The sequence below is a fragment of the Filicampus tigris genome, chromosome 6 (assembly GCF_054856515.1).
Source record: "Filicampus tigris isolate MCC_2025a chromosome 6, RoL_Ftig_1.0, whole genome shotgun sequence".
NCBI lineage: Eukaryota > Metazoa > Chordata > Actinopteri > Syngnathiformes > Syngnathidae > Filicampus > Filicampus tigris.
Window position 1 is genome coordinate 14,204,806 of NC_141222.1, and position 22,382 is coordinate 14,227,187.

The 22,382-nt window shown below is 41.5% G+C and overlaps 2 protein-coding genes and 1 non-coding gene across 11 annotated transcripts in view; 1 reads left to right on the plus strand and 2 right to left on the minus strand.

Annotated features, from left to right (window-relative positions):
* Nucleotides 1–10,858, plus strand: part of LOC147145918 (nucleosome-remodeling factor subunit BPTF-like) — a 47,141-nt gene extending 36,283 nt beyond the window's left edge. For 5 of the 7 annotated variants that reach the window (XM_086033245.1, XM_086033244.1, XM_086033241.1 and 2 more), the window contains 3 exons: nucleotides 1,181–1,265; nucleotides 4,219–4,405; nucleotides 5,858–10,858. In XM_086033245.1, coding sequence (XP_085889371.1) covers nucleotides 1,181–1,265; nucleotides 4,219–4,405; nucleotides 5,858–5,894 — 309 coding nt within the window. In that variant the 3' untranslated portion in view covers nucleotides 5,895–10,858. Of the gene's footprint in view, nucleotides 1–1,180; nucleotides 1,266–4,218; nucleotides 4,406–5,174; nucleotides 5,453–5,857 lie in introns of those variants that run through there. The other 2 variants (XR_015087111.1, XM_086033243.1) reach the window with 2 other exon arrangements.
* Nucleotides 10,859–13,460: 2,602 nt separating this feature from the next.
* LOC147145919 (UPF0450 protein C17orf58 homolog) lies at nucleotides 13,461–20,772 on the minus strand. 3 transcript variants are annotated; one of them, XM_086033723.1, is made up of 7 exons: nucleotides 20,587–20,772; nucleotides 20,483–20,518; nucleotides 19,905–19,978; nucleotides 19,355–19,799; nucleotides 18,672–18,758; nucleotides 17,286–17,477; nucleotides 13,461–15,160 (listed from the first exon to the last, which is right to left on the minus strand). In XM_086033723.1, the coding sequence occupies exons 1-7, from the start codon at nucleotides 20,642–20,644 to the stop codon at nucleotides 14,973–14,975; spliced, it is 1,080 nt and encodes a 359-aa protein (XP_085889849.1). In that variant the 5' UTR covers nucleotides 20,645–20,772; the 3' UTR covers nucleotides 13,461–14,972. The 3 variants fall into 3 exon arrangements, with proteins under 3 accessions (XP_085889849.1, XP_085889847.1, XP_085889848.1); XM_086033721.1 differs by having other exon boundaries at nucleotides 19,355–19,978; XM_086033722.1 differs by having other exon boundaries at nucleotides 19,355–19,978; nucleotides 20,483–20,661.
* An 879-nt stretch (nucleotides 20,773–21,651) lies between these two features.
* On the minus strand, nucleotides 21,652–21,724 carry trnar-ccg (transfer RNA arginine (anticodon CCG)). Its single transcript has one exon. It is a non-coding gene; the product is annotated as a tRNA-Arg (tRNA).
* Between the last annotated feature and the right edge of the window lie 658 nt (nucleotides 21,725–22,382).

A 22,382-nucleotide genomic window follows, 5' to 3' on the forward strand; every position in this document is an offset into this window, starting at 1 on the left:
TATTGTGCTGAGCAGCCAGGACAGAGACACGTTTCCTTTTTTCCCCATCAATGGTGTGCTGACTTTGGTGTTGATTAAACCGTAAATACTCAAAAGAGCCATTTGGACCCGTATCCCACAGAAAAGAGAACACTGGGAGTCACAAACGCCTTGAACATCTAAAAACAACGATAACATTGGATATATCTCATCTTTTTACCTACATGCTATGTATGAAAACGCTAAAGAGGTAGGTTGTGGTATTGATGAATTGCTGGAGTGAAAATCTACATTTTGTTGCTGCGCACAACAAAAACAGAAAAAGGCACTGGGTGGTAGGGCTGCTCGATTATGAAAAATATATTGATCACAATTATGTTGGTAATAATTGAATCCACAATTATTCAAACAATCATTTAGTAAAAAAAGTAAAATAAAGTCTATGTTTGCAAACTAATAGCCAATTAAAGTCTTTATTTTACCTGGTTAATGTAATTTTTGCTCCTGAACCCCAACGTGCAGCCTCTGCACGAGGCTTGTATGCTTGTTGAGGGTGTGGCACATTTGTTATTATAAGCGGCATAAAAATGTTACTTTTTAAAAACTGTTTTTTTAATAATGCTCGACAAATAAAATTTAATTGATCACCCTCATTTTCAAATTTAGAATTTTCTCTTGATTTCCAAAGCTACATATAGCCACGGCAGAGGGATGAAAGAGCAACATGCAGCCCTGGAGCCGCGTGGCGACCAACCTGTGGGCTTCACGGACTAAAGGGATTTTTAACATTCCATTTTGAAGCACTAAGGCTTTCATTCTCTGCTAAAAGTAAAAGCTAACGAGCATCACAAAGTAAATAATATACTGAGGTAGGTTATTCTCCGAGGAGCATAACTCTAGCAGAAGTTGCATTGTCCTTAATGGGCCAAACACACCCCCTCAATGCCCCTCCCGAGTAGAACAGCAACCAAACAAAAGCCTTCTGTGTGCGACTTATCTTCTGGCTCGCCATGAGTTAGTTGACTGCCTGTTCTCAGAAATTTTTTTCCAGTGTCTTCTCTCCTCCCGTCTCTCCAACACCCCTCATTGCTCAGAAGGCACATCACTGTTGACCTATATGTTAGCAATGTCACTTTCACAGGCAGATTTTAGATTTCTCAAATGTCTTTCTCCTCACCTTTGGGCCCTCCCTCCTCTGCAGGCACACAAAATGGCGTGGCCATTCCTAGAGCCAGTGGACATCAGTGACGCCCCTGACTACTATAAAGTTATCAAGGAACCAATGGGTGAGTGCATGTCCATGTGTATTTTGCAAAAGTGGGTCCTGATCTGCTTTTCCATAAGAAAATATGAATCCATTTTTGTTCTTCTACCAGCTTTCGATTTCACCCTACACGATAGAGTAAATATTTTTTTCCCAACCAAAATACATATCATTGGGGTGTGTTAATTGTGATCAATTAAATACAGTCACAGTTAAAGCGTTTTTGGTTTTTTTTTATCTCGTTTATTTTATTTTTAATCTCTAACTTTACTGTTTCTGTATGATGATGATGAGATCTGTTTTGATGCGTGGGCAGGGGCGAAGCCAGAATGTGGCTAATGGGTGGGCCTGGAAAAATCACGGTGGGCCTGAATATTTCTCTGACTGAGCACAATCCTCCTGTCCCGACACATCGGATATTCAAATAACATGACTGTGACAAGCGAATAATGAAGTTCAGATCTTCCTTCCTTCCATATTATGCCATTCTTAATATTCAACAAAATAAAAAAAACACAAATTCAAAAATAATTGAATAATAATTTACTAAAAATGTTAACATGTATATTTTTTCTCACTGGGTGGGCAGTTTGTCAATCTGGGTGGGCCTGTGCACACCCAGGCCCACCCGTGGCTCCGCCCCTGTGCGTGGGGCTTGTGCTTGAGTTGTTGGTTGGTGTATAAAACAATGGTCAATGTCACACCCTGACGTGGACACTGTTTGGCTGTCATTCTGTTTGACATAACCTGATAGGCTCCTATTGTAGGTGGGAGGGCAAGTTCAGGAGTAGAAAGAAGATGTGAAAATGGAGGAGCATGCGAGAGTTGTTGGTCCGATGAATGGTAAATATATAAAACGCCCTGACGACACTATTGATAAAGGCAGAGTGATATGCCTTCTTTGTAAAAAGGACGTTGCTTACCAAAGAAGCAGTTCAAGCCTACCACATAAATGCAAAGCAACCAGCCGCGACTAAAGCCACAGCTAATGATAGCAACGGGTATGCTAATGTAGCGAGCCATTGCAAAGCTCTTCGCCAAACTAAACTCGAGAACTGCCCGCGAATGAGCAAGTCTGCGACGGACGGTCTGACTAATGTTCTTGCCAAGCGAATAGCGATGAACTGCGGGCCGATCAACATTGTTGAAGACGAGGGATTTATTGAGGTGTTTCAAACAGCGTCTAAAGACCCATCATACAGTGCAGGACTGCAGTGATGACTCAAATCAGCACGATGTATGACGGTGAAAAGAAAAGCAAGCTTGATGTTTTGCTGGGGGATTCGGACAAATGTATTGCTATAACCGCAGATCACTGGACCTCAACTGGCAACCACGGTTATTTTGGGGTGACTGGACACTTTATTGTTAGGGAGTGGAACTTCAACTCATTTTGCACTGAGTGTTGTGAAAACAGAAATCAGGGACTTGGCTGATAAATGCGCCAAACATTTCCTCAAGGTGGCAAATGACGGGGAATTGGAAAAAAAGATATCCACCATAAACACAGATACATACTGCACTTACAGACAATGGGGACTTTGGCTCTATTCTTAGCAATTTTTAAGAGAGATTAAAAAATAGATTCATCGCTCGCAAAAAGAACTACTCAATGCTAGGCTAAGCTCATTTCCGTCTACCATAACCAAGTTTAAGGTATTTTATTTATTGCTAAGTCAGAATTGATTAGCCAGTACCCCTATGATCATGCTAACCTTGCTTGAATTTCCAGCACCGCTCTTAATTTTTAATCAACTTAGCTTTGCAAATGTAAATTATGGCTGCCATTGGAACTCCCTTACCTCATGTAGCATCTTCTTTTTGACTGGCACTTCACACAACCAAACAATGGCGCTAGACAAGAAAACGTCAAAATCACGAAGTCACGCCATTTACCTGATTTTACGATTGCTATGCCTTGGTCGAATGGCATGTAAGGATTTGTGATGCCAGAGAATGCTTCACTTTTGCTTTTGCCACCCAGAAGGAAGTGTGATGTCATGGAGAATTGTCCTGTATTCGTGGCTTCGAACAGTTTTTCATACAACTATTTACTGTAATTATGACTTAACTACTGCTTTTAGTGGTGAGGTTAATGATGTTCCAACTTATATATAAATATAAATTTGGATTACGTTAGCGCCGTAGGAACTAAATTCTCGTAAACCGAGGACCCATTGTTGTATTCTTCTTTCTCATCCTATGTTGAGGTTGCTTCTACTTTTCAAATAAGTGTAAAAAAAAAAAAAAAAAAAGTCAACATAATTGAAAGGGTCTCTTCTCAAGATGGATTCATCAGCCTGATATGGCCATCTCTATTTTTTTTTCATTTTAACTAGCTGCTTTATAGCTTTTTGGAAATTACACACATTCTGAGCAGCTCAAACATTCAAACCTCGAGCTGCCCGGAGGCCTGCAGAGAGGAAGCCCTCCATCTCAGATCAAACCAGCCATGTAAATGTAGAATGTGCGTCAACGGGGTCTTTTTGAACGTTTACACAAACAAACCGTTAATGAGCTGGCCTGGTTCTGCCAGACTCCCGGTGGAAAAGAGACTACTCTCCCACACACGCTTTGCTCCTGTAAGTCCAACCACCACAAGAAAAAGACCCTGTTGTTGTTGTTTTTTCTTTAAAAAAAAAAAAAAAAAAAAAGAGCATTTGGCTGGTGAGGCTGACGTTTAGGAGGTTTCGCCGTGAAATCTGATGATTGAGAAGAAGGAGGTCCTTTGATATTTGCTGTAAGTCGCACGCCCCTGGATTCCTGGATGGGTGGGTTGGGGTTGTGGAGGTTACCAAGCATGTCTGATGTGTTTGAAGCACAGCCCCGCAGCTGTTTCACCCACGACATGTTATATATGAAGCCAATTAGCGCTCTTCCTTTTTTAAACTACCCCCATCATGTACTCTTTTCCACGTCCAAAAATCACGTTGCAACTAGCCTGAGGTCGTGTCTTTTCATTGCGCTTTTCTCAGATCTTTCCACCATGGAGGAGAGGTTACAGAAGCGCAAGTACGTCAGGCTAACGGAGTTTGTGGCGGACATGACCAAAATCTTCGACAACTGCCGCTACTACAACCCCAGCGACTCGCCCTTCTACCAGTGTGCCGAGGTTCTGGAGAGCTTCTTTGTCCAGAAGCTCAAAGGCTTCAAAGCCAGCAGGTAAGAAGGCAACACTCCACTCTGCCAGACAAAGCAACAAAACGTCCGTGGCCGTCCTCGTTTTTCATTGGCGCGATCGTCTTGACCGTCACGAAATGCACACGTAGGCGTGCTCTGTCCCATGATGTCCAGCCACTTGTAGAAGTAACCGGGTGTCCTAAATCAAAGAAATATCTGAGTCATGTCCTGGGCCAAGTAATACACAACGTCTGTGCCGTGTGAGATCATCATTTGTGCCTTTGTTGGTTCCGTTTGGTGACATTTTTGTCATGTAAAATGTGTGCCGAGGCGCAATAGAAGTTGGAAACACTGTCCAAAGCAAACAAAATGAAATGTGCTTCATGTTAAAAAAAAACATATTTATTAGAGTTCCAATGACATATACAGACATACTGTAAGGTTTCTTACCAGTTTCATAGTGCTTCATAAACATTCCATATGTGTGACAGTATACACGAGATTTTTTTTCATCAAGAGTGTTCCATGTACACAAAGTGTATATATAGTTTATGATGTGTGCCCTCCACGTGTGAGAATGATTTCATTTGTCTTTATGGGGACTGTTTGAATGTCATTGTATTGTATTGTATAAAAAGAAATGGTAAAAAATCGGCAACTTTTGCCAATTTTAAAAACTAATATCAGCTGATAAATGTAAACTAGGTACCTTGTCTCAGTAAAGGTTGGAAAACACTGCTTTTGAAACAGCAATGTTCTTCAGCCGCATGTATTTACTCCCTCCGTTTGTCTCTCTCTGTCTCTTTTTCAGATTGTGATGTCAAACTCCTGGGTGCCAGGGTCACTCTAAAAAAAAAAAAAAAAAAACAGACTAAGAAAATTCACGGTTGCTGTTTTTTTACTGGTGTAAAACAGCAATAAAAAGACAAAACCTTTGTATATCCCAATCCCACATTTGAGGAATGGCAGCCATGTTGGTCACACGCAGCAAGAGTTGTATTTAATGTACCGTACTGTACCTTGACAAAGCAGATGACTGATATTTTTAAGTTGGATAAGACATTAAATATGAGCTTAAATTGTCTCTCTGTGATTTCAAAGTTAATTTATATATTTAATTTGTCCAGGCCCCAACACGCTGCCGCAAGACATTTGATCTCATTTCGCAGCCAACAAATGATTTGATTTGATTGGCTCCATGTTATTCCACTAAGTAATTATCGACCGTGTAAAGATGGCAGAAAAAATGTGTGTAGTTGTGTCCTTCCAAAGGCCATTGTGGCCGCAATCATACAACATTGGGCTCCACTTCCCACACTGTTTCACCAACATGGCTGCTCGGTCTGCATCAAAATGTCTGACCTACTGGCATCCAATACATGTTTTTGTATTTTCCCTAGTAAATATTTTTCTCATATTGTAAAGCTTTTAATAAAAAAAAAAAAAAAAAAATGAAACCACCAACTGTTTTTCCTCTCTTTGCCGTCTCTGTAGGTCTCATAACAACAAACTACAATCAGCAGCCTCTTAGTGCCCTCTGTAAAAAAAAACAAAAAGAAAAAACAATTAAAAACAAATAAAAGTAGGATACGGATGACCGTTTGATTGCTTAAACCTTCCACGCTCCAAGTTGTGCTGCGTCTCATGAGCCAAGGTCACTTCCAGATGAAAATGGTCCCGTCAATTGGACGAACGCTACAGCGCCACTGCTGCAAAGGGAAATGGAAGCGGATCATTGAGCCATCCGAGGTGCCAGCTGGACTTCCCCCTTCAGACCAGCGTGCGCAAGTGGAAACATCCAGATGCCAAAGAAGTGAACCGGCAGGACCCGTCTAGGTTCTATTTACTTACAGAAATGGTAATTCTATCAGCTATTGTGTTCTGATGAGAATTTAGAAGGGAATAGTACAAAATGTGCAGCTGCTTTGTTCGTTATTCTAATCTAGACTATTCTCCTACAACCTGCGTTGTCCTTGCCCTATGATCGACTGGCGACTAGTCCAGGGTGTACCCCGCCTCTAGCCCAACGTCAACTGGGATAGGCTCCAGCTCACCTGCGACCCGAATGAGGACAAGCAGTCGAGAAAAATGCATGAGCGGTATCCAAAGTAACATACCTCCCCTTAAAAGATGATGCTGAATATATTGTATTTACACCAAAAGGTACAATTCTGCCATTTAAGAGGGGTTAGGGCTCATAAAACTCATTATAGGTGGTCGCTGGCCAAGAAAAAGCATGTACAGTCACAGGTACCTCACAATAGTTTAAATTATTGGCATAACTTCCTTTATTTCAGTAATTCATTTCAAAATGTGAAACGCGTATACTTTGTACATTCGCGACAGTGAAATATTTCAGGATTCATTTTCCATAATTTTGATGATTGTTGCTTACAACTAACAAAAACCTCAAATTCACCATTTTGAGAAATTCAAAATTTACATTTACAAAATGACCTAACAAATTAGATTGCAATTGGACTTCTTAAAGGTATTTTCCGAGGTGGTAAATGAAACTACATTTAAATTTACTTTTTGCATTGGTAAATTGAAGTAAATGTCCTCAATTTCTCATTTATTGAAATGCACCTGTTTCTCCAAATTGTTGTTTTCCTCCCTGGGAATCCGTGACCCTAATGAGGACAAAAGATTTATCTGGGAGAAATGAAACAAACTTTTTTTTTTCACCTTTTGTGAGTTTTATTTGTGGAACACGTTTCTTTTAGCCAGAGATGACATCAGGAAGTAGCTAGATAATGAAAACCCACAAAATATTCATTATTGCCATCTTTTTTTTTTTTAAATGTATTTTTATTTTATTGCATTTTGAAAAGTATTCATATCCTTGACAATTTCAAGGGAAAATAATGTTGTACCAATCTTAAGGATGATGGCAAGTTCTAGCATAATACAGACAATTCTCATCAACAGTGCAGTACATCTGTAAAATAGTAACAGCACTTCACTTTATGCACATTTTGTTAGGTTACCGCCTTATTCCAAAATGAAACTTTTTTTTTTTTCTTACACCTTCTACACACAACTGTCCATAATGACACCCCCAATGTATTTAAAAAAAAAAAAAACACTTGTACATACTTTTAAGCAGACCTGGGCATTTTACAAAAAATTTGCGGTCCATTTATCGTCTTCCGCCCACAGCCGAGGTACCCTTCCGCCATCTGTTTATCCGCCGTTTTGTCCGGCCAGCAAAAATAGTACCCGGTCCGCCTATGACTTTAAACGGGCTTCCGTTAGCATTTCGACTACAAACTGCGACCAACTACCGCTAAATTTTGATCCACCGATCCCTCTAGCCATCTAAGTCCCCCCCGTAAAAAGACATTCAAAAAAAACATCATATTCAAACTATTATGCGGTTATTTTGTGTATCGATATCATTCTCCCAAAAGAGCTTTACAGAGCCTCACATGCCAAAAAACAAAACAAAACAAAAAGGGATCAGCCATATTGTCATCTGTAATACCATATGGCCCCCAACGAAATATTTACTACATATGAAGGTAAAAGGATTCATTCACCTTGCTGGCATTAAACTTAAACGTCCGCACAAGTTGACCCATCATTCACATTTACCCCTCTCAGTTTTTGGCTTCGGGAAATGAATAAAGAATACATCCTTCATATGTGGACAGTCGTAGTGTCTGGAGTTGTTTCTGCAAGTTTCATAGCAGCAATGTTTACTCTGCATGTTTCTTTCTGAGAAAACAGTCAGAATACAAACAACACTAACAGGAGTCTTCTGTGGGCATCTATTATTGTCAAAAGTCTACGGCGTGACCCTAATGTCACACGGCCCGCTATTAGGACCCATTAGCTGACCAAATGCATACCTGATGTAAAATACACGAATCAAGCAGCAAACTTACCTGCATCAAACGAAACAGTAATCATCAACGTCAGGTTATAGACGATTACATAGATGGACGAAAATCCACTTCCGCTTATGCTTTATCCGTCTATTTTTTTTTTTTTTTTTTAGTTTACTTTCCCATTTATCACCGGCAAAATGGGCGTCCGACATAGGCGGATAGACAGACCAGTCTGTCGGCTATGCGGAATGCCCAGCTCTGCTTTTAAGTATCAACATCCTCAGGCCCAGAAATTGTGCCGCTGCCTCCTCTATCGTTTTTATCGTGTTACTTCTCTTCTTCATATTCGCTGCCGCATTGACCGTACGGCATATGAAAGCCACAAGACCGTCCTTCTTTACCACCATTGTGGTGTCATCCCCTATAGAACCTATGGCAGGGGTGCACAAGCCCGGTCCTCCAGAGCCCCTATCCAGCCTGTTTTAGATGTCTCCCTCTTCCAACACCGCCGATTCAAATGATCAAGATCGTTATCAGGCTTCTCAGAGCTTGTTGATGAGCTGATCAGGTACGTTCAAACGTATTTGCAAGTACGTTCGAACCTATTTGTCAGTCAAAAATGGTTAGTCCACATTGGCAGTTCCACACTTGTGCATGTTTGATATGCACTGTCAACTGTGGGACCTTGTGTGAACATGTCTGCCAATCGACATTTTTGATTAACTGAATTTACCACAATTAACCTGTATAAACATCTCAAAGATGATCAGTAGAAAGAGGATGCACCTGAGCTCAATTTTGAGCCGCATCGCAAAAGGCTTTGAATTCTTTTGTAGATGCTTTTTTGTTGTTGTTGTAATAAATTGTCAAATACATTTTGGAATAGGATGTTAACAATAGATAAACATTGAAAAAGTGAAGTTCTGTGAATACTTTTCCGAGTGTACTGTCCATTTATAACACTGGATATGGCTTTATGGAATACAATTAATACTTTTGGATGTGGCGTTATATCCAAATGTGGAAAAAGTAATGAAAATACTTTTTTTCTTTTCGGACAAACAGCTTCAATAATATCCACTCATTGTGTCATGGCCACCTAAAAGATTCCAATTCAACAAATAAAAAAACTAGCTAATTTTGCTGGCATGTAAAAAATATCAATGTTTCACCCAGTTACAGTTTATTGTGTTCTTTTTTGTGCCAAATCCTTCTAAATTCTCATGAAAGAAGACTCAACCTGTAGCATTTTACTAAAGTAGCATCCTTTGCGGGAGAGTTACCATTCTACCACTTTGACTTTGTTGTTGCATGGTCCACACACCAAAATCCCTGCGTAGTGTAGGCTTCATTTCCGCGTGACTCAGGAGTCCTTTGTTTAGTTGTCTAATTTTGGAATGCCTCCGAGCAGCATCTTAATGGGAGTGTGGGAGTTAATGTTAACATTTTTGTCTCCCGCTGTTCACGTCCATCAGATAATCCCATCTGTGAATGTGTCTTGAAAAGCGTCTTCAGGACGAAATTCCCTGGCGTCGTCTTCCTGACTCAAGGCCTCAAGCAACCAAATTGGTGCCACATGCTCCGACATTCCCGTCAATATTTTCTCTGCAGGATTAGCATCATTGCACTTAACTGTTTTAGGAAAGCAAACTTCCTCACTTAAGTAATTTGGGGGGTGGGGGGGGGGGGGTTCTTGTTTTCTCCCAAGTCAAGTTTTTTGTGGTGAACCCACAGGTCATGCCTTTCCACCCACCGCCCCCTTCGCTTCCCAAAAACCTCACAGGAAGTTTCAGAAAAGAGTGGGGGAAACTATTCAGGCCTTGGGAGAGGGTTGAATTAACCCGCATGTTCTGTAAATGCATCCAAAGAAAGTTGTGTCCATTCTTTCTATCGGCCGCTTCCTGCTGCATACTTCCCTGAGGTCAGCTTGCATGTGTGTCTCTCAACTCTCGCTCAAAGCACTCCAATAATTGGATGGTTGACATTTCCTCTCATCGGTTCAATTACGCTGCGCTGCGTGGCTGAATGTGAGGGAGGAAAACAACAAGCTGGGACTCAGTAGTCTTTCTATCATGGGGTTTGTACACAAAAAAAAAAAAAACGGTAGTCTACCTGCGTTTTGAAGGTATTTCAAGCTAGTGATTGTTTTATTTGAACTAGGCGAGCAGTCACCTGACAAAGAGTCGGACTTGCACTCTTTCCCTGCGAAGTAAACGACTGCTGTCCAAATCTGTAGACTTTTGTTTAGACTTGTACAAACTTTGATTTTTCACACTTCGAACCAGCAACTAAGCCCACTTGTATATTTGAAATATATTTCCTCTTCATTGAAGTGAACTCTACTGGTTTTTTTTGTTGTTGAGTTGCCCTTCATATTGAAAGTGGTAGAATGAAAGTGGTAATTCTTGTGAAGAATTATTTTTTTAAAGAAAGCAACCGGTCCAGCATAATAATGATCTTATATTGACATTACATTTCTTGTATTATTTATTCATAGCGACAAAAGGTTTTCAAGGTTTTTTTTAAATAATGTTCAAAGAACTGTAACTGCAGAGAAAAAATGCATTCTATGTTTTTAACAGATTGTGGCTACTTTTAAGAGTCTTTTTTACTTGATAGGACATTACATTGTAGATAATAAAGAACTGTTTTTGACACCTGCTTTCTATGGTCTTTCATTGATTCAACTATGCAAAGTTGTGAACTTGAGGTTCCTTGACTCTGCAAAACATGCATATCGCCGCCGTCCTGTGAAAAACACGGATGTCTAATTTGGGAAAATGTTTTAATTTTCACGTTCATGCAATGCCTGTAATGCGGAAAAACCATTCACGTAAAAATAAGGAAATTGAAAAAAAATGGACTTAAGTGTTTTTCACGGGACAGCGACGATATGTTTTAGGCCATTTTACCTTGAAGTATCTGTTCTACAACATACTACTACATACATACTACAACATGCAGCATCTTCTTGTGTAGTTGAAACACAGTACGTACAAAACCCAGGATGTAACCTTGCGGCACAACACAACATAAAATGCAATACTGTATTCTTGTTCTTTGAAATTTTCTGCATCTAGAGAAAACTGCTAAAAGACTTTTGTCAAATAAGCGTAGGCCATAACCTTGAGGCTCGCCAGTCGCCACAATACATGAAATACACTTTTTTTTTTTTAAACATTAACTATGAAAAGCACCTGTCTTCTCATCTAAGCCAAGCGCAGTAGGACATTGGACATAACTTTTTGGGAACTCCGGAATTCCTTAAATACACTGTATCACTTATTTATGTCTTGTTAATTTGTTCTATTTCCAGACAAGATAAAGCAAAAACATCTTAGCTGGCAAACACAGTAGGACTAGAAAACCCAGTGCACAGCACAATACATGAAATGGCTTATTGTTGAAGGAGCACAAGGCTAACAAAGTAGGGCTTGGGATTTAACTTTGGAGCACACCACAAAACAAAATATACAGTGGGACCTCAGTTCACAAGATTATTCCTTTAACGTTTTAAAACTGCTAGCAAGGTTTGAATGTAGTCTCACTTCACTATTCCCTCCCCCACTTGAGTGTCAAAGTCAAACCCCTCACTGACATGCACAAAACGTGCACTGTAAACAAGCTGACGTTTAGCCGTGGTTGCTACGTTGGTAGCATAACTTAGAAAAACACATAACTGGCATAACTGGAAAAACACAAATAAAGCATAGGAATCTCAAAACTTCAAATATGGACTGAACAAAATTATTGGCACCCTCAAGTTCATACCAAGATGGGGTTTTTTTTACCCATCTCTGTTGGAATTTTGGCCCACTCTACTTTTGATCAATTACTATTGTACAAGTCTCTTAGATGTGAAGGATGCCTCCTCCCAACTGCTGTTCTGCGATCTCTCCGCGGGTGTTCTATGGGATTTAGATCTGGACTCGTTGCTGGCCACTTCAGAACTCACCAGAGCTTTGTTTTAATCCATTTCGGATACTTTTTTTAAATGTGCATAGGGTCAAATTCCGGTTGTAAAACCCATGACCTCTGATGGAGAGCCGGCGTTCTGACACTGCACCTTTCCACATTGTACCCCCACTTTAAAAAAAATAATAATTACAGTCTTCATATGCCATGATGTCATGCACACATTCAAGGCATCCAGTACCAGAATTAGCAAAGCAACCCCAAAACACCAGTGAATCTCCACCATGTTTGAACATAGGGAACACGGTTCTTTTCTTTTTTGGGGCCTCATTTTTATTTTAAACACTACATTGATGTGCTTTACCAGAAATAGCTACTTTGGTCTCACCTGTCCACAGGGCATTTTCCCAGCAGGATTTAATTTCACCAGGCAAAGTGTTGGCAAACCCCAGCCTGGCTTTTTTTTTATGCTTATGTGTCACCAGTGAGGTCCTCTTGAGTCTCCTACCATATTTCATCCCTTTTCATTTAAATGGCGACATATAGCGCAAGATGACATTGTTGTATCATATCTCTGTAGGTGAGCTTGAATTTGTTTGGAAGTCGATTGAAGTTCTTTATGCAGCATTCTGAAAGGCAGTTCCAATTATCATCCTTGTTTTGTCTTGGGATCTGTCCAATCCCTTCTTTTTAACTTTTGTTGATATTCCGCCGTAGTTTCAGCAGAGCCCCATAAGCTCCCCACATAATACGTAAGAGTGCGTAACAACAGGTGTGCCAAACTGTGAGTGTGCTCGCGAGCGCATGAGAATGATTGACACCGAGCCACTCGTGCCTTCTGTCTGTTATTGGTTGATTTTCGCAGCGTGGGGTGGTTTCTTGAAAATCAATTTCGAGGTACAAGACGGTGCAGGAGAGGGCTGTTTTTTGCGCGTGAACCTAGACAGCACAGCTAGGCGTTAGCAGTGAATCATTAGCGTTGACTCGCTCACGCGAACACTCCTTTGATTACACTACTTTTCCTTCTCCGCTACATCCTCTGATGAGGAATGAGGAATGTCCTCCTACTGCGATGGTGGCCAAGATGTGCTGCGGGCTCCTGTTTCCTGCCCCCCGGACCACCAGCCCTCCAGCGCCGATCCCAGATAGATGCATCTTCCTCGGCCTGGGAACCAAGCGGACCGGCTGACGCACATTGAAAGACCGAAGGGTCTTTGGGAAGTTGGAGCCATCTCACAAAGTAACAGATGGTACAAAACATTTCTTGTGGCATCCAAGGGTAGAAAACAATCCATTTTATTAACTTCATCTATATGCAACATTCAGTGCAAATGATCACCCTTCCACGAAAAGCAGGGGCAGGAATCAATACACATAATACTTCCCCAGTCCAATTCTGTAATTCTTATTTTTAACTTAGGCAGCAAGTTAGCTTGAGGATCCAAAGTGGAAGTCCACAGCATGGTAGTAAGAGGAGAGACGTCAAGACTGCTTTGGGGCCCTTGAGCAAAGGTCAATAATGCATAACTGTATATATATATATATTCAAATGCAGAAGTGGGCATTTTACAAAGGTTTGCTGGGCCGTCATCCGTCATTTTTGGGACGAACTGAATTATAATCGTCAGTCCGCCCGTCAATCCATCGGTCTGTCACCCTCCACTAAAAAAAATGATCAGCAAAACGAGTGTCCATCAGTGACGGATTGACGGACCGTCACTAATGGACGCGGTTGGTGACAATTACACTAATGGACGAAATTTCACTTCTGTCAGTGCCGAGTCTGTCATTTTTAAAAAGTGGCCCGTCATTCGTTAATCGTCAGCAAAATGGTTGTCCGTCAGTCTAACGGAATGCCCGCCTCTGTTTAAATGTCGCAAAAAATGTGTGAATTGAACAAACACAACTAAGCCATCTTTTTCTTCTCATGTCTAAAAAATGGGGTTACTTATACCGAATGTCTTTAATGCCTTATTTGTAGTCCATGTATCACCAAAAGTGCATTTCCCTCTCACCAATAACAACCACAATGACACGGTTTGCATCCATAGCAATTTAAAGGCATTACATATAGTAGATCTACAGTGGCTGCCTAATACCAGTACAGAGCAATAAAATATGTGGATTACATGTGTTTGGTCTGAAAGTTCCCTTTTGGGCGTGGGCCAATTGTATCCCCTTTTAGCTTCATGTACCAGCCATGAATAAACAAAGAGGTCAAGTGGTGTTTGAATACAAGTTATTTCGGGCTGACAGGCGCTTTAATTAATGCTGTAAATGGTACCCATTTGTATTGGAAAAACTATTCAAGAGACACATGTTGGTATTTTTACTTCAATGATCGATTGTGATACCGCACATCATGGTGGCCCATGGGAAAGCGAATCCATTCACTTTAGTCTTTTCCTTCTTTCCTCCATCCATTTTCTTATAGCACTTCAGTAATGTCTTAATCCCAGTCGATTTAAAACGAGGGGGTGGGGGGTATACCTTGGACTGCTTGCCAGTCAATCGCAGGGCACAAATAAACATTATACACAAACAAGCATACTCCCATTCATACGTATGGACAATTTAGAGTCTTCAATGACCCAAACATGCATGTTATTGTAACGTGGGATGAAGCTGGAGTACCAGGAGAAAGCCCGCGCGAGCATGGGAGACCGTGCAAATTCGACGCAGGAAGGCCAAGAGTCGAACCCATTACCCTCTCAATTGTGAGGCAAACTTGCTAAACACTACTTGTGTTGCCTCTTTACCTTCTTCTGGTGTATTAATACTCAGGGGTTATTTAGAAAGCGGTTCACGTAAGATGCAGTGTCGCTTCCCTTGCAAGCGGGGCGACGGTCTGGCGATTGGGTTCACCGACACTTGGAGCGGGTGGCCTCCAGGACCTTCTGGTGCTTCCGTTTGTTGAACCTTTTCACGTAGTTGCTGCTCCTGAGGATGCCGTCACCTGGCTTTAGTCGGCCCCCAAGTAAGTTCAGGAGGTCGTTTTGAAGATGCCGCCTCCGGTGGTAGATTTGTCCCATCACAATGTATCTGGTTCCTTGGGAACAAGAATAAATAGGATCAAGGACATGATTTTGGGCTCACTTCATAATCAAGTTTTCAGCCGTTAAATACATGTTTCACCCTTCAACCAATGGCGCCTCCAATGCCAATAGCATAAGTAAAAGATATGAAATGTTGTGCATTTTATTGAGTGAAATTTGAACCTGAAGCAAAACATAAATGAGTACTCAAAACTAGGGTTGGGCATCGTTTGAATTTGGACGATTCCGGTTCCGATTCCAGTTCTTTGATTCGATTCCAGTTCCTAACGATTCTCGATTCCCATTCTTAACAAAAAAACAAACAAAAAAAAGTTATTTTTGGACAAATCACATGAACGTCTCTGTTCTTCAATTTCATGAACTTTTTACTATTTGTGAACTTTGCCATGGATTACTCAAAGGGCTGTTTTTAACCAGTATATTTATTTTAATAAATGTTTTGTATTATTATTTAGTATTATTCATTCTCAATGTTGCCATTAGACGTACTTAGCTGAAGCTGCATCGCGTCAGTTGTATGGCTAGGCGTCGGCCGAATGAGCCAGCCGCCGTTGTGGATATCCGTGGGAAGGGGCGGGCGCACGCCTAGAGTCGCCAGCGCCGCGGCCCGCTCTTGCCGGCCGGTATGAAGCGAGCGGAGGGGCTGACCGAGAGGACCACGGCACCAAGATTGGGGGCGAGCTTTCATGCTATTGCGGCGCAGCTTCGGCGGCAGGAGCCGCTGGCTGCACGCCGTGCGCGAACACTGTTTTTTTTTTTTTTTTTTTTTTAATCGGTCGTACTTCGTTCGTAGCTTTTCCGCGCTGCTAACTAGGAATCGAAACTTAGCACCGACCGGAATGATGGACCCGGTTCCACTCGATTCCGAGTTTTCGGTGCCCATCCCTATTCCAAACTTTGTTGGCAAGCTTGGTGATGAGACATTTCTTGTCGCTAAATCCGTCAAGTTTCTTGGAAGTTGCTTGGAAAGTCAAAGTTTCAAATCCGTCCACAGGTTTTCTATTGGGTTAAACTCTGGAAACTGACTAGGCCACTCCATGATCTTAATATGCTTCTCGAGTCACTCCTTTGTTTCTCGGGCAGTACCCTTTGGGTCTTGTCAAAACCAATCCATCCTCTGGTGTTCTAGCTGAGATTTTTGTTACCCTGTAGGATGATCTTTGTGTCATCACATTTTTTAAATTCTCCCAACATGACAGATCCAGTTGATGCCAAATAGGATAAGTTTGCGTCCATGTGACCACGGCACTTTCAGTACGGTGACCGTGTGGGCAGTGCGGCATTTCAGTCCATTGCGGCGCAGTGTTACCAACCATTTTCTTGGTGCCTGCCGTCCATATTGCCTTCAAATAATCAACAAGTTCCTTCTGTGAACTTTGACGCTACTCGTGTTTCTTGTGACCATCCTCAATCAACCACTCAAGATCTTGCATGAAATTCCAGACCAAAGGCAATTCATTGATGGTTGATTTGTACGTCTTCCACTTGAAAGTAATGGCAGCAATAGTTGTCACCTTCTCACCAAGTCTTTTTGCTTTCACTTATCAAAAGTGATTCCAGCCTTGTGGATCTTTCCAGTCTTGACCCTGACATCCTTGGACAACTCTTTAGTCTTGGCAATGATGGTGGAGATTGGAAGGTACGAAATTGAATCCTAAATGAGGTGGCCTAAAATTTATACATGACAATAGAGCAGGAGTGTTGATAAATTGGCTGATTGTGCATAGCTTTGTGACACCAGTCAATCTGCGGAAGCCAGAATTGTGGCAGAGTTGTTGAGGAGATATTTATTGCACTCAATAAAATACACATTTGTTTTCAATGCATTTTTGACTCATATTCTATTACCATAATCAGCAAGTAACCATCAAAATTGGAGACTGTTCATTTCTGTGTAGAGCAAACTTATAAAATCCTTATCTCCCCTACTTGATAGAATCTTTTTATACATCGTTACTAATTCTGATCATTGTAATTGCCAGTTGTTGTAAATATTTCTGATTCTTTGATATTGTCTTTCTTGTGCGCTGCTACTGCCAACTTTGTTCGTGTAGAACTGGAATTTACCCAGTGCCGGACTAATAAAGGCGTATTCGATTCTAAGCATCAAGCACTTACCAAGTTTGATGTCAGGACAGGGTTTGCTGCACTTGTAAGTGTCCAGGACAAGAAGGCGGACTTTGAAGAAGAAGCTGTCGGGGGTGGCATAGAGGCGACTCATCTTGTAGAACCCGTCGCTGCTCACCATAAGCGTAATGAGATGTATCCCTTTACGCAGCACGTCGATGTCATGGACGACCCCGTTGACAGCTGTTTTGGGAGAGGATGGAAGTCAAGGTATCACAATTGTTGATTTACTCTTTCTGACATTTTGGTTTGGTGGTGTGTGTTTTCTTAAAAAGGAAGTCAGCTCGAACATGTTTTGTTCCAAAATATGTTCTGTGCAGGCGCATTAGTTGAGACAAGGCATTCGGATTATTATTGTGTTTGTGGAATATGAGTTAAGCAGCAAAATCCAGCCGCTTTGAGCCATCTCGGGGAGCGGCCATTTTGTCACTTCTGTCGACTGAAAATGACATCACAGTGTCCCAGGGCTCAGATCACGACCAATTATGGCTCAGCTTCAGAAAACAGGTGAGCTGTGATTGGTCGTTACCTGAGCCCCGAGAGACTGTGAGATGTCATTTTCAGTCGACAGAAGTGACAAAATGGCCGCCCCCAGAGATGGCTGAAAACGGGTGGATTAACTCTTATTCCACAAACGCAATATTCATCAGAATGCCTTGCTTCAACTAGTGGGCCTGCATAGAACATATTCTTGAAAAAATATGTTTGGATTGACTTCCCTTTAAGTAAAAATGGGTCTTGGCTCAATAAAGGTTGGCAAGCATTGTTTTTCAGGTAAGCTGAATGTCTTCAGACAAAGCTGTACCCCAACCCTACTTGTACTCCAAGTCAACACTCAAAGCGACATCACTCTCTTAATTAACATGACAAAGCATAGCATCAAGCTCATTTCAGATGCTGTCACAGAATCAAGCTAAGAGGTCTTAGCTGGTCCTCTCTGAGACTTGGGAAACTAAAGACCTGCATCTCAAGACAATGCCTTTGATGCTTTGTATGCATTGGAAGGTAAAGGTAAACATTCTTCACTTTCACTTACTTGAAATTGTAATACATGTAATTGTATTTAGCTCATCATTCTCTCATTCTTTCATTCAGTCTGTGAAATGTTAGCTACCGAAAGAAGAAACAAAGCTAAATCGTAGCTAAGCAGTCGGCAAGCAAAACAATTTCTTGGTGCTTATAAAAAAAAAAGACAGTCGTTTGTGTCACTGTAATATTGTGGTCGTTTTCACTTAGTTTTCCTGCTCTTCAATGACTGCACATGGTCTGTCATGATACCAGTCTGCAAATAGAGTGAAGCACCTGACTGAAAATGTCTCGCCTGTTGTATCTGAGAAAGCGACGCGCCTCATGCTGCTGCTCATCATGCGGACTTACCAAACTCGCTGTAGCAGTAATAATCCCTCTCATCCTTCTCCTTCCTGCACTCACTCATGCAGAAGGCATCATGGGTGAGGTCGGACTCTGCAGGGAGCGAATGACACGTTTGAATGCTTGCTCTTGCTAACAGATGTCAATACAACAGCTACCTCTCAAATTTAATTGGAAATCAAGCTTTGATTTGGACCCGAAGCATGCAAAAATATATGGTCTTTAATATATGAGGTGATATGCTGGCACGAGAAGCCGGAGTAGCTCGTTCCATGTTCCAAATGTTGAATCCAGCTGAAAGGATTTTCAACCATTTTCTATAGCCCCGGACCTCATTGGGTACAGTATAGCCAGACTGACTTTGGGTTACATGCGGTGTACACCCTGGACTGTATGTCAGCCACACAACCTTTCACACCGATGGAAAATTCTGAATCTCCAATTGACCTAACACGGGTGTTTTTAGAATGTGGGAAGACGTCGGAAACGTGCAAACTCCAGGCAGGAAAGCCGAAGCTGAGATTCGAATACAAAGTGTCAGTAAACAAAGAAGATAAACCCTGAGGGTAATGTTACACTCTTGTAGAATTTCGATTTTTGAAAGTTGTAATCCCCAAAGGCAATGGTGAATGATTTAGTCCTCAGACCTGTCATGTGGTAACGTTCCAAGAACAGGACAAAACACTGACCTCGTCTGAGGATGTCAAATTGGTAGAGGAGGCTGGAGGAGCGCCGGTTGAAGGTGACAGGCGGCCGGCTGTTGTTCCGAGGAGGCGCCGCTCCAATTCCGGTTTGGTAGAGAGCGGCTTTCCCCGGCCGGTTCTCCTCCGGGTCCAGACGTCTGTTAAGGGGCTCTTTGCGAGGAGAAGGTGCTGAAGCAGGCTGTGGGTGAGGAGCGCTCCTGGGCCTGGAGTTGGGATAGCTCTCCGGTTCGGTGGGTTGGGGGGGGCCGATGCCGGTCTGAGCGGTGCGGTTAGTGGCCGTCGACGCCGTCTGAGAAGGTTTGGGAAGGAGGCCGGCTGTTTCGCCTCTGGTTTTATCCGTGTTGAGCTCCAGCAGGTGCTCGCTCTTGGGGCCCCGCTTGCTCTTGTTGTGGGGACCGTGGTGGCGAGGGACGGGTGCCAAGTCGTTGTGCTTTGGCCAGACGGCAGAAGGTAAAGGATGGAGGGAGAATTTGGAGTCACCTGTCCTGCTGCTCTTTTCTAGAAGTTCATTGATAGGAAGTGAAGGTTCTTTCACCATCAGCCTGGTTTGATTGCTCTGTGGGGGGTCCACAAAACTGCTTGGATTTTTCTCAACCAGAGGATAAAACTCTGAAAGTAGAATGTATTACGTTTTATACATCTTATAAAAAGCATAGCGTATTCACAGTGATAATTTACACTGAGGTGTGTAAAATAGAACCCTAATCCGGATAAATTGATAGATAGATCAATCGAAGGATAGATATAATTTGTTTTACCAATTTTCAAACCTCCAATGTAAAAGACTAACACTTTAAAATAAATAAAACACAATTTAGCCAATGTGAACATCTAACTTTTTCAGCTCAAGACCAAGTTTATAAATCTCTTGGTTCCCTTCTGGGACTCAAACATGCTTGTCTTCCAAAGGTTCATAATAGAGAGAAGAGATACATTTATTGCAACAAGCACAATTCTAAAAGCCCCTCTCCAACAAATCAAAAAACTGTACAAACGCTTCCTATTTTTGAGAAACCCTCAACTGATTGAAGAACTGGAAAAAAAAGTTAGTAACCATAGGATAAGATATTAAAGGTAGTGCTTAAAAAACAAAACAATTGAATTAACGCTTACCATTAACATGTTCCTGTGCCTTGTGAAGACGGAGCACTAAGAAGAAAACAAACACATTAATCCTCATCGTGGTTGGTGAATGCTGTTGTTGGAGACAAACTGACCAAGTTGTATTGCAGAACCGAGCCTCCAGAGACTTTTATACAGCACTGGGACGGGCATGCAGCATAAGGCGGGACGTCCTACAATCTGGCACACTCCTTCACTCCGGCGCACACGCACACACACAGATACGTCGTACTCACCATGACACTCCTTCCATTCATAAGTAAATTCTTTTACAACTTTAAAAAAAAAAAAAAAAAAAAAAAAGAGAGAGAGAGAGTGAGACCGGATGGCCACTATAATGTCTGCAATGACAGTTGACGTATGTTGGCCGCAGGTGATGTGTTGGTAGTGGGTTGTAAAAAAGGATTCCTCAAAGTGATTTAGACCTTTTTTAAATAATTTAAAAAATACTAAAATGTAATGAAATAAAATTAAATATATGTCGTCTGCTAGCATGCAGCATATAGCTAACAATTGAGCTAATGAAGCTTTACTTCCTCCTAGAGGCAGCAGTTGTGAACTGCAACAAGCAATTAAATTTATAAACATGGTTCATGTGAAAGTAAAAGAAACATTTAGAAATAAATAGTCAGTACTAGGCACGTGTCACACTTCTGTTTACAGGCGTTTAAACTTTCTGGAGAGTGGCGCTTTCAATTAAAATGTGAAAAATGTCATCTTCCAAACCGCTTATCCAATATAGGGTCGCGGGGAGTTGCTGGAGCCTATCCCAGCCGTCAATGGGCGAAGGCAGACTACACCCCGAACTGGTCGCCAGCCAGTCGCAGGGCACACATAGACACTGTCACTGAGCGGGAATTGATCCCACGCTGCCCGCACACAACTCAGGCGTGTGTACCACTACACTATCAGCGGACTTATGTGAAAAATGATCTTGCTTAATTTGATTACAGTATTTCATTTATTGTGTACAGGTATTCATTTTTGTAGCTTCGTATATGTTGGAAAAAAAACTTTTATGGATGATGCTACTATATTATGTATTTCCGCTTTTAAACGTTTTCGTTGTCTCGTCTGGGAAAAAAACAGGCATTTATTGCACTTAGAAACGATGTTGCTGCGACGTTCTGAATTTGCGTCTCGAACACGTCTCATAAAAACGACCCAGATGGGACTCGAACCCACAATCCCCAGCTCCGGAGGCTGATGCCTTATCCATTAGGCCACTGGGTCGTCATATTACGCGGAAGAAGGATTTTTACATTATAAATGTTAAACCATCGCAATCGTAGCTAAATTGACCAGATTTTTGGTATATTTCCACACAATTAACTGTTCATTTATTTTAAGAGAAGTCGACGGCAAGATTAATTTACAATGAGATATAGGGACACTAACTCATTTTTTCCACTAGATGGTGCCATACGTATTTGGTAGGTTTGAGCTTTTCTAATCAATTTATGAATGAAACCAACAGCTATTCTCGGAGTGGTTGGATTTTTCACCCTCGCAAATGTAAATAAATTACCACCTTCAAGAAAAAAGGAAGTTAAAATCATTTACATTTCTGGAAAATGCTTTCAGCCACCCATGGTTTGTAGGTACGATTTTAGCATCACCCAGCCAATAAATAACCATTTTTATAGTCTGTATACTATATCTATATTTATATCTATATCTATATCTATATCTATTAGGGTTGCCAACTGTCCCGTATTAGCCGGGACGTCCCGTATATTGGGCAAATTTGGTTTGTCCCATACGGGACCTTAAATGTCCCGTATATTAACTATCAACTCTTGCAAATACAGAAAACTTCAATCTACCGATCCTGTAATATAAGATGCTTTTAGTAAAGCTTTGGATGACGATTGATTGTCAATAACGACGG

Bases quoted from the DNA above. Each gene is read 5' to 3' on its own strand.
- LOC147145919 (XM_086033721.1), bottom strand. From the start codon at position 20,644: ATGCCCGTCCCAGTGCTGTATAAAAGTCTCTGGAGGCTCGGTTCTGCA. The intron at 20,519-20,586 runs GTCAGTTTGTCT...TTTTCTTCTTAG, and splicing joins CGGTTCTGCAATACAACTTG to TGCTCCGTCTTCACAAGGCA. The intron at 19,979-20,482 runs GTAAGCGTTAAT...TTCTACTTTCAG, and splicing joins GGCACAGGAACATGTTAATG to AGTTTTATCCTCTGGTTGAG.